The sequence below is a fragment of the Schistocerca americana genome, chromosome 1 (genome assembly GCF_021461395.2).
Source record: "Schistocerca americana isolate TAMUIC-IGC-003095 chromosome 1, iqSchAmer2.1, whole genome shotgun sequence".
Taxonomy (NCBI): Eukaryota; Metazoa; Arthropoda; class Insecta; order Orthoptera; family Acrididae; genus Schistocerca; species Schistocerca americana.
The window spans coordinates 219597321-219610068 of NC_060119.1; the positions used below are offsets into that span (position 1 = coordinate 219597321).

Here is a 12748-nt window from a genome sequence, read left to right on the forward strand (position 1 = left end):
ACATCATTAAATCCGCAAATGCGCGGTAAAATTCGAGTGTCAACCCATCTGGCCCAGGGGATTTATGCACCGCACCCTTCGCGAGTGCGCCCCGGATGTCATCTTCCGTTAGGGGTGCCAATAGCACCTCTGCATCCGGACCATCCACCTCCGTTTGCATCTGTCGCAAAATTTCTTCTTCTGTCCGATTGTCCGTCGGCGTCCCAGTGAAAAGGAGGCGGTAATGCTCCAGAAACTCAGCAGCAATGGCCTGTTGTGACGTCAAGGGCCGACCATCATCAACATGGAGGACTGTGATTAGGGATCGGCGATTACGCGCATGTCCCTTGGACACATGATGCATGCCAATACGTTCTCCATCGACGTTGTCCAAGCACCGAGCACGGATCGAAAGTCCCTCCAGTCGACGTCTCGTGATCGATAAAATGCAGGCCTGAATGCGATGGACTTCCGCTTGACGTTCGGGCGATGGGGCCCTGGAGGACAGGTCGCGGAGCACCATGTAGTAATAGTCAAGTGTATCTCGGAGCCATTTCGCTTTTTCCTTGCCATACGTTATGAGAGCTCTTCGTATCGCCGGTTTTGCACACTGCAGCCACCACGAAAGAACCGTACGGTGCAGCGGCAGACGGCGAGTGCAAGTCTGCCATGTTTCTTCGATCCGCTGGCGACATTCGAGATCCACCAATAAGGAGGAATTAAGTTTCCAGGAACTACGACTCCGCCAGACCCGCTGCCGTGGGAGGGTTAACGTGCAAAAATACGCGAGGTGATCCGTAAAAGCTGTGGGCCAACGTTCAGCAGCCAACACGTGATCTCTTAATCCGTCAGAAACATAAATCCGATCCAGCCTGCTCGCCGAGTGGCTAGTAAAATACGTGTAGCCCTCTCGCTGCCCATGGATCTTTTCCCACGTGTCCATAAGGGCCATGTCCCGGCAGATCGTGTTCAATGCGTGGCAGGAGCTGAAATTAGGAGTTTGATCCTTCGGTGTGAGTACACAGTTAAAATCCCCCCCTACCAAGATGTGGTCATACCTCCCATGGAATAGGGGGGCAATCTCCTCCGAGTAGAATCGTGCACGCGCCTGTCGATTGTCAGATCCGGAGGGTGCATAGATGTTGACAATACGAATGCCGTTCACGGTCATAGCCAAACCCCGAGCCGAAGGAAGGTAATCGAGGTCACACCTCGGAATCCCTTCCCGGACTAGTATCGCTGTGCCACGTCCTCCATCTGGTGTCGGCGCTAGATAAGTGTTGTATCCATGCACGTCGGGAAAAGCAGCATTGAAGCTTTCCTGCATCAGCAGAATATCAACGTCTGTGGCGTAAATCATGTCCCGGAGAAGTTGCATCTTTGCAAGCGAACGTGCGGTGTTAATGTTCACTGTGCCCACCTTATATGCTTGGTTCGTTGTCGTTGTCATGCTCGTGTCATGTCATTGAGAACTCCAAGGGCTTTAGTCCACTATTCGTGCTCAGAGGGGTGCCCGCCAACGGGCTGCCCTCCTTCGTTGTCGTTCCGTGGTGTGCATCCTGTAGGTGAGTGGTCATCATTTGGGGGTGGCAATTCCTGTAGGTCTTCGACTGGTTCCGCCCAGTCGCAGTGGTAATCCATCCGAGAAACGTCCTCTGATGTATTTCGACGTGGCTGCCGGGACATTGGTGTCCATGCCTCCTTCGTCGGCAGCGCTGGGTCGGTCGGTGTCAATGAAGAGGGACCATCTAAAAGGCAGGACATCCGGTTACCATCGGACGGAATCCTGTCAGCGTCCTCTGAAGACAAGTGTTCTGTGTCAGACGGTTCTTCGGCTAGGAGACCTTCCGTGTCCCCTAGGCTAGGGGGGGACGTGTCACCTGTACTATGGCGACGCTTTTTGCGACGCTTCGGCGATCGCTGTTTGCGTGCCCAGCCCTCTGCTGCCTCACTGTGTTCGTCGGTCGTTGGTTGGTCCGTCGCCGGCGCCACCGTCTGGACCTCCACTTCCACGTCTCTTGCTACATGTGAGTTTTCGGAAGGTTCCTCCCTCAACTGTCGTGACATGGATGCAGGGACATTCTCCGAGTCACCTCCATGCTCCCGTAACTCGGTCTGCTCTTGCATAAACACGTCCTTGTCACGCTCCGAACTTGGCAGCACTTCCCGGCGGGCCACCGACACGTACGTCATCGGCAGTTGCGTGGGAACTTCTCGCTGTGACGCTTCTCCACGTGGCAGTTGCACGACGCGGCGTTGTATGCACTCCGAGCGGATATGTCCTTCTCCACCACAGCCAGAACAGGTGCGTGGCTGGCCATCGTAGATCACAATAGCTCGACATCCGCCAATGTATAAATAAGACGGGATATGTTTAGTAAGGACGATCCGCACCTGTCGCACGCCGTTTAGCACAGGATAGGTATTAAAACTAGCCCAGCGTTCAGGCGTATGACTAAGTACCGTTCCATATGGTCGCAGCGATTCAGTAACCATCGATTCTGGCACCTCAAACGGCAACTCAAAGATCCGAATGACCCTCACACCCAATCCTGAAGGAGCTACTGTTACATCGCTGATATGGCCATCAGAGTGTCGAAATTTAAAGCCTCTTTGAGCAGCAGAGAGAGTTCTTTCACACGCAGCTTCATCGGTCATCTTTACGTACATTGTACTGCTTACAATGGACAGGTGTATTCCAATTATGTCTGCAGCAGGTAAACGAACTTCTTCCCTCAAAAAAACGCTCTATTTCGAAAGCTTTGGGTCTGGCAAATTCGTTGTCGAACGTAAATTGGAGCGTAGTCTTTCGAAAATTGTGTGCCATGGCGATCGAGTCAGACAACAACACGCGCGAGTACCGGCGGTGTAAACACTTCCTCGTTCACGCGCGCCCGCGGCCGGGACAGCAGGTCCGTGCCGCGCCACTGCCTAAAGCAGACTGTCCACTCAGCTACCGGGGCGGACTGGGCACACATGAAGATTTATGGGACTTAATTGAGAGCTCAGTTGGTGCACAAAATCCAGCACCGTCAGCACTTTCGCAGTTACGTATGGCTGTAGAGGCAGCATGGCTGAATATTTATGCAGGCGACTTCCTAAGACTTGTTAAGCCCATGTCACGTCGAGTTGTTACGCTATGTTACACTACGCCACGCAAAACGGAGGTCTTACACGATATTAGGAGGTATCACAGGACTCAGTGTACGTTCTTTATGCATGAATGGTTGTGGTGCTAGAAAGACATATGACAAACTGGGGAACTCTTTGATGTCGACGGCAATCAAATGTAGAACATTTGCTTTTTGGGACACACAAGATAGCAGTTCCGCCTCATAGCAACAGGTTGAACTGGAAGGTTACCAAAAGCCCATTCAGGGAATTTATGGAGCTAAATTTCGGTAAACTAATGATAATGCCCTGGATTGTATCTCTGGCTAACTTGTATGACGTTAAAATAGCGCCAAAGAATTTCTTTATTGTAATGCTGAATACTATTTCGTGAAGTTTTGTGAGATTAGCTGTTACTTGGAATTTAATGTGAATAGATTTATTGACATGATCCGATACATGACAGAAATTTAGAAGCTTTAACTTGCTTTTACGTTGGAAATTATGTTTTACATGAAGCATTGTGACGCATGAATATTTTCTAACTCTAGACTTCACATGTCATGTGATTACGGAAACAGTGAATGTTACTAGAAATTCCAATTCAGCAGTAACTGATTGTACTGCAATTGCCATAGACAGGGGCGTACCGATGGGGGGGGGGGGGGGGGGGGGTTAGTTTAAAGTTATAATATAGCAGTTACTGGTTCTAATGTAAATGAGATTAAAAATTAACCTTTGAAGACTTACAATGACAGACTGCAAAGTTTGGCGGCAGCGAAATATGATACGATTAACTTTTTAGAAATTTTCTACAATTTGCGATGATAAGTTGTGATTCGGCTTTCCTCTTGTTGTCGGTACATGTTGGTACACTTGGTGTCAACTGTCAACCGAAAAATAAGTAATGTAACATTTGTGTTTGATAAATGAACGATTCTGTGAGATGCTTTCATGTTACCGTGTTCCTTCTGTCTGTAATTCATACCGTAGCTGCTGACTATCTGCATGCATGCAGGCCTAAATTGGCGTCATTGTGTAGTGGACAGATAACATCGCGCCTCCAAAGTCCCTCCTCAACGTGGGGACAAAATTATCCTTCCTGTTTATTCCGCACCTTCCACTCCACTGAGGTCGAAGCTTGTCTCAGCACCGACAACTTATATCAACTACCATCGATACCTACGGAGAGGAACTATGGCGTCTGAGACCACTAAAACATGAAGTATAAGAGACGTAGATCAAACAACATAGTCATTACCAAAAACTTGAGGGCATTTAATGCTTTAGACGCAGAATAGGTCAAAGTTTCATTCTTAGTGATGTAACAACAATTTATCCATAGGCGTCCGCAACAGAAATCAAAATGGGGGGCTTCACGCCACCCTCCTCCCAAAATCTGGAGTACAGAATTTTTGGGCTATACTTACTGGATAATAGTCAGTTCTCTGTTACATAATATGTTTTTGTGTCAACTATTCAGTTCAGTTTTTATATGGAATTTCTCGAAACTGACAAACTCATTTGTATAAAAGATGATAATTTCAAAATAATATTCCTCCTCTTCGGAAAACCTTCTGCAGACACCCATCAGTATACCTAATACGTAAGTTGGACCTGTCTCCTATACTGTAACAACATCTAGTTGCTGCGCCCTAGGGTCACTGACCAGTCACCAATGATATGTTGTTTACTTGAGGATTAAAAGACGAATACAGTCTGCGGAACTTTTAAAATGTTTCGTCTCTCCGACAGCAAAAAGGGTGTTTGCAGTACTTAGTGTGAATGAGATTGTGTTGTTTGTACAGTTCACTTGAGCTGACATTCTCTGTAAACTTTTTAAGTTGTATTTTGGAAGAGTGGAGGTTTCTTAAGTAAGTGTACTAATGTAAGAATACTAATTTTAAATGGCCATAAATATAACTTTTGTGTCATGCATTTAATATTAAGGGTAGTCAGTACCACTTAAATGATCCATAAATAATCCGTTTCTAGGGACCTCCTCAATGCATTAAAAATAAGGGTGATGCTCCAGGAGGCACATCCTTTGGGAAAGAAAACATTAAGAATGAAAATGAGACTCTATATGTACTGTAATGTATAGAATAATATTTTTAAACGAACGGAAAATATTTCGTTATTCACTTGATTACAGGGACGTAATTACGATGACCACAAACCCCGCTGTGTGGGGAAAGGAAGAGGCTACAAAAAAGCTGTCCTATAATTTGGTGTATAATATATTTAATTTTGGTTTCGATTCATCATTTTCGTAACATTTGCAAAGAGCTATCGGCCCTTGCCATGATAGCCTACACTTTCAAATTACACCTTAAAACAAGCAATTTTGTTCATCCGGAAAACATCAATATTGATAACATGGTGAAAGACACTGAAAGCTGTTGAATTACGGAGAAATCAAGTAAAACCAGTATTACACACCTGTCTCTCTGGCATAAACCACTCTTAGTATGGTTTATTCAACCGAATGTAATGGGGGGGGGGGGCGGGGTATTTCTCCCGTAGTGTTGACAACGTTTGCAGCTCGCGTTACGGTCGACCGCTTGCTGTGATGGAAATGACGCTACGAAGCAACAAGGTTCCGTGAAAACCCGTTACAACGGCATTCGTGTACACATGTGTTGCTTATTTGTAGCTATCACGACGAAATGAAACTAAATTAATCGCACAGCTCAAGGTCAAGCAGTTCACTTTGTAGTGACTAGTGCTATGGCACTTATTGGTAGTTCGTGTAGATTAACATTCGCGGTGGCAAGCGTCACGATAACTTCCGAATATAATCGACGATTTCCGAGTAGAACTAGGGGTTATAGCTTCAACAAAAGTTGAATAAGCAACATAGTATTAGTATGTTCACGTTACTTGGATGCCGTGGCCCTCACCGTACACAGTAAGGAACTGCGAGGTTACTTGACTCAAACAGTTACATATCATGTGGGTTAATTGCTTGGATAGCCGCTATGTCTGAAAGACAATGGAATGGTATGTTACATGTCCATCACTTTCACTTAGACAGGGAAATTTGTTGATTTTAAATTAAAAGAAAAAAAAGTTTAGAGTGAACTCTTGTACGACAATTACACTTTTTAATTCAAATCAGAAAAACGTAAAAAACCGAATGTACGTCATGGAAACAAAACTCGCCACAACCGAATAACAAGCTTCAGTTTACCCAACGGAGCTAAGCAAGCAATGAAAAAATAGTTTGTTGACTGCCATAGTGATACCTTCAAAGTTAATAGTTATCCTGAAATGAATATAAATTGCAATGATTTGCTTTTCTGAATGGGACCATCTTTTGGAGTATTAGTTAAGTAAGTCTGTGACATTTTTAAACATTTCATTCCATCCCATTTGTCACTTTCTAAATTACGCATTAGAAAAGACGTGTTCTAGAGAGTCACCTTACTTAGATTACTTTCGTACTTTTACTTTAACACACAGTACTTATGATTATTTTAGCCTCACAACGTCGCGACAATTGAGTAACGAAAATTTCACATTAGGAACTATCATGGAGCAAACCGCTCAAGAAAGTTGTACTTAGTTAAGATAGGTACGATCGTGTTAATATTTTTCCATTTGTAACTCCATCTGAAGAAAATGACATTTCCTCTTTTGTTGACAGAAGTAATTTTAACGATCCTGACCGACTTGAAATATTAATCAGTATCAGAGTAACTACGCTCAGAAAGAAAGTGTTTGAAGTGGACTGTAGCATAATATGAAGTTTATAGGAGCTAAAAATCGCGATTCACGGAGTAATTTACACCAACATCTATAACTATCGCTAATTTTCTACTGTAGTGCTTTCACTTACGGTTCATTTGTATCAGAATTTTCAGTAGAATCAACTGCATTTATACAGGTCGAAAAAGTTTATGATAGTTCAGCTGCAGATATTTTGGGATACTCGTCTAAATGAACATCTTGTACTCTGAGCAGAACTGAATCCCCACTGCCCTCTCCCCGAAGAAAAAATTATCTACGCCCCTGGATGTAAATGTCTGTTTCACTGTGTTAATAAAGATAATATATCTGCTGGAAGGAACATTATTTAAGAGATGGTAGCAGTTTCAAGAAACTTCTATGTTAGCTGCTTTCACGCAAATAAAATTATCCGGAGGAGGTACGAGCACACGGAAAAAGTTCACATATATGTGAGTGAAAAAGTTCACATATATGTGAGTGGCTCGAAGACTTCTCAGAGTAATAGAACCTAGCACGTTGTCCTCGACAGCGAGTGTTCATCAGAGACACGGGTATCGTCAGGAGCACCCCAGGGATAGGACCACCGTTGTTCTCTATATACGTAAATGCTTTGGCGGACAGGTTGGGCAGCAATATGCGGTTGTTTGCTGATGATGCAGTGCTGTACGGTAAGGTGTCGAAGTTGAGTGACTGTAGGAAGGTAAAAGACGAGTTAGACAAAATTTCTAGTCGGTGTGATCAATGGAAGCTGTCTCTATTTATAGAAAACTGTAAGTTAATGCGAATAAGTGGGAAGAACAAACCTGTAATGTTCGGATACCGTATTACTAGCGCCCTGCTTGATACAGTCAAGTCGTTTAAATATCTTGAGGTAACGTTGTAAAGCGATATGAAATGGAACGAACATGTGAGAACGGAGGTAGGGAAGATGGCTTCGGTTTGTTGGGAGATCTTTAGGAACGAGAGATTCAACTCTAAAGAAGACCGCGTACAGGATGCTGGTGCGACCTATTCTTGAGTACTGCTCGATGTTTGGGATCCGTACGAGGTCGGATTGAAGGAATACATCGATGCAATTGAGAGACGGGCTGCTAGATTTGTTACCGGTAGTTTCGAACAATACGCAGATGTTACTGACATGTTTCGGGAATCGAAATTGGAGACGACGCTCTTTCCGAAAAACACTGTTGAGAAAATTTAGAGAACCGGTATCTGAAGCTGAAAGTCACACGATTCTATTGCCACCAACGTACACTTCCCTTGAGGACCACGAAGATAAGATACGAGAAATTAGGGCTCATATAGAGGCATGTAGATAGTCGCTTTTCCCTCGCTCTATTTGCGAGTGGAACAGGAAAGGAAATGACTAGCAGCGGCACAGAGTACCCTCCGCTACGCACCGTACGGTGGCTTGCAGGGAGTGTTTATAGATACAGATGTAGATGTAGGAGACATACGACTTCAAAAGCCTTATATCCACTTGTTTATTGAACTGAAAAAACACGGGAATCTTAATTGTTAGACTTTCTAGGCGTCAGTGTAATTACATCTGTGTTGTAAACTTCCTATCATGTCTATAGTTAGCGGGGCTGAAGGGAAATCTGTCTGATAATTGTGTATCTTTACTGAAATCTCCCTCACGGATTTACAACGCATTCGTCCGCAGTGCAATAAAAACTTTCGTAAATCGTGGTCCACAGAGAGGCACCTAAACACCAAAGGACCCTGCTTGTCCTGACAACTGAAGCTATCCGAATACCCCTACGGATGTCTTGAACAAGTTTGATTGTATGACAGGGAGAATTCACCACTAGATTTTCACAGTTTACCTACAAACCAGCCGTCAGTTCCATCAACTCACCCTTCATCCAATTCGCTGTTGACACTGGACGCGTACACCACGAGAGTTGTAGGTAGGTCGACGCCAGGTAGAGAGGCAATGATGTCCACCGTCGCTTCCTCAGACCCCACGTTCATCGCCACAACTGTAGCGTCGTTCTGCGTCCTGTAATGCAGAGAGATGTTTGAATAATCATGCCAAATGCATTACGTTAGACTTCGTCCAAGGAATAAAAAATGGAGGTTGATTTCTACAGGAAATTTTTTAACTTTGTTACTTATAAGTCTGTATATTTTTAACAAACAAGTGTTTATGGACGTCGCAACAGAGTGAACCTATTATCATATCTGAATAAAATTCTATTGTTAAGTGGTCTAAACTTATATATAACTGGAGGGGAGCTCATTATTTTGTCCACAAAATACGTATAACTCACAAGTGGATGAAAGTAATATGAATACCGTTCCTGGTAACTAATTCGCCCTTCTGCTGCAAGAACTACACCAGATCTAAGTCTCTACAAAGCCATGAGAGGGGCGTCATCTTTTGAACTGAGATGTTCCATCTCTATAAAGGCGTGCGAGGGGCATCGTCTTTTGAACCAACATGTCCCAGCTGCACTAGAGGCACATTAACGCCGCTGAAGCACAGGTCTGAACACCCAAGGAATTGGAGAGACCAGGGTGACGCGGGTCGTAACGAAGGGACAATCGGCACTGAATATCGTAACTCATTCTAAACTGTGTTCGTCATAAGAATAAACCTGATGTACACATTACGCCACGTATTCTTCCGCGTCTGATAGAATCTCATTGGCTTTCGTTTTACGTGGAGCGGAAACAAAGCTGTATCCAGCACAGTCAAGTACTATCATAAGGATACGTTTTATGCTGTGTTACACGCACATAGACTGAATAATAATACGGAATAACTGTCTTACCGGCGCATTTAACTTGGACAGCATTGGTCAGCAAGATGGTCCAGCTAACCTCGAATGATGTGAGCAGTTGTAGTTCAAACGTAAAAAGAGACGAGCAGAGAAATAATTTAGCCTCGAATGTCACTTAAGTTTTAAAGAGAATGAAACAATATTCGGCAAAACTCCAGCACTACCGCACGCTTCTTAGGTGACCAGACGGAAAGCATAAAATGCTCTCGTCTCACCTAACATAGCATTCCAAACAAGAGTGATGAAAATTTGTAACATAAACAAAGAGTAATTCTTCTGAGAGAGCTATGTGTGATGCAAAAGCGTACCACAGGGATTTCATCCTATTGTCCAATACTGAAGCAACTGAAGGTATTAATTACAGTCAGTCTTCTGTTAATCTCTTAGCTCCTTCCTTATCGAAATCAGTTCTGGAACTGTCATCTGCTACGTTGATAACGAGTCGATCAACAACAGATTCCACGAACCCACCCAGCTGCCACATTTTCTGCACTTCTTTCATGATACGGCGCTCTATAGCCCGCCAGCGTTCGGCAGTGACATGTGAAAAAGCTGCATGCGTTATTCCAGTACGTCTGGCAGCTTAAAAATCATGTTATTTCTCGCGACAAATCCCTTATCTTGGCTCCAGATCAGTTCTATTGGGTTCATGTCGTAATGACACAGTGGGAAATGTAAAAATGCAGCATTTATATGCTGTGCTCGATGTTGTGAAAATGATTGTTTTTCATGTTTTACGATACTGATCACTCTGGTTCGAGTGAGACTACATCTGTGGTATAAAACAATGGACATAGTCTAAAAACAGAGTATTTGATTTTTCATTTTTGGCCTAAAAAATTCAACTTTTATGTCTTCTTAATTCGAGCTACTTTTATCAATAATCTTTCATAAAATATCGACAGCGAAGAATTTACATTTGAAATAAAAACAGGCACTTCGCGTGCAATAGTTAATTATAAACAAGACGACACGCATTATTCACAAACAATTATGACGAACTGTACAATTACGTAAATGTAGTTACTTCAAATTGAACGAAAAAAGGGATGACCAAGGCGACACTTGGACCACCTAGTCATGAACTTCACCAAACAGTTAATCTACTATGCTACTGAAAAAAATGAAATGTCGTGTGACGAGGGCCTCCCGTCGGGTAGACCGCTCACCTGATTCCGCTACACATTCAGTGTGTAGGTACATCTCAACTGTATCAAATGCCATCGGGAATCTTCGAAGCCGAATTTTTATGTAAATTTATGAACAACATTAAGAACAATCTATTTCTCCGCACTTTTTGACCGTGTTGCACACGCATGTTTCATTACGGAACAGGAAGCAAACTCAGCCATTTTCATACTGTGTATTAACAGCGCGACAATCGGAGCAAAACAGTACAGAGACTGTGACCGCACACGATTTCAGAAATAAAACCTACAAAGTTAAAGTGTGATTAAGAAGAACTTTGATGGCTGTTAATACATTAGAACATCTTAAAGTTTCATTTAACATAAATTAGCAATAGGATATCTAATTTATAAGTAGGACCTACTTCCAAGAGCGTAAGAACACCGGTGTACATGTGTTACGGCTTCTGACCAATCATCGCGTTTGTGTTTGTGTACATCAGGTTTATTCTTAATGACGAACAGAGCATAGAGCCAGAGGATTGAAATCTGTAACCAGGAAGGACAGGGAAAATGTGGGCCGGCAGAGACTGTGTCCATCTAAACTGGGCGAAAATTTTAGATTTCGTTAGTCTACAGTACCCACAGAGCAGGCAGTGAACTACGGACCTGAGGTGCCACTGAGTAATTGTGCAAAAACTCCGACAGAAAAACTGTCAGATAGATAGCTCAAAGTGACTGGACATTTGTAGCCCGAGAAACATAGGGTATTTCAAAAAGATTTCGCTGATTTCAAAGACTAGTACATGAATGAAGGTGGAGGCTTGGGATGGGTATTAACGTACGAATCAAAGTAGAACCTTTAGCTTGGCGTTATAGTTCATTAATGGATCGTGTGGTTGTCGACAGCGATCTCCTATGCTAAGTTACCTCGCTCGCTCGTTCATTACACGATGTGAGTTCGATAGCAATATACAGTACCGGAAAACGTTTTGCGTTCGCCATTTCAACACGGTAATTTGAGTTACAAATGTATGGTGTGATTTTTGACGAGAATACGGCACTGCACTATCTCTCCTGAGCTCAAAGCATTCGACTATTGGACCAGAAGTTTCAAGACACTGGCTGTTTATATTAGAGGAACTCCATAGGTCACGACTAAGAGCTATTTCAACAGAGCTTTGCAGGCAATCCACAGATAACTACTCATGGTGCCAACTAAGACTTTACGCACATATCTGCCTGGAGTTTGTCACGTTGATGTTTACGTTCCAAACCATACACGACTAAGTTGTTACAAGCACTCAACAACGTTGGAAAACAATAACCTGCTGAGTGTTGTGAATTCCTTCTGGGCATGGAAATGAAAGATAATAATTTCATTTCACATTTAGCGTTCAGTGATGAGGTTAACAAGGAGACCGCCCGGCAACCGGATTTTTGTATTTTTCTTTTTTTTTTTGCTTTTTTATGGTACATGATGTTCAGACTCAAACATCAATGGCCCAAAGCTGTTCGATGCAACTCTCAAAAATTCTCGAGAGAATCGCCTTTGAAGTTTTCCAAGTAACCTTATTTCCAAAAATTACGGCGATTTCCAGGACGGGCCGTGTGATTGAGTCAATAGTGTTCAAGAATGACGGGTTATCAATGGATCGCTGGCTCATATTTCGCTATTGTCTTTTCTATTCTTGGTATTTTTTCGTTTAATTTCATGTATCCATATCATTTACATATAAAATTCATAAAATATATGTTAATTAACGCATATGTATGCAACATTTTTATGAATAATGCACATCTTCTTCTTTCTAATTACATATCACACGCAAAATTCCAGTTTTTATTGGAAATATAAATTCTTAATTATCGGCATTTTGTGAGACTGTCAATAAATTCGTATTTTTTAATTTGAACAAACTTTATTTAAATGAAACAAAGGCCTTGTCCCAGTGGTAAGACCAGTTCCCGTCGATCACCGAAGTTAGCGGTTGTCGGGCTTGGCTAACA

At 43.0% G+C, this 12748-nt stretch overlaps 1 protein-coding gene across 1 annotated transcript in view; it reads right to left on the reverse strand.

Moving 5' to 3' along the window:
* Positions 1–12748, reverse strand: part of LOC124620651 — a 383337-nt gene that overhangs the window by 125053 nt on the left and 245536 nt on the right. Inside the window, exon 19 of the mRNA XM_047147087.1 lies at positions 8684–8827. Within this exon, the coding sequence (XP_047003043.1) occupies positions 8684–8827 (144 nt within the window). The remainder of the gene's footprint in view (positions 1–8683; positions 8828–12748) is intronic.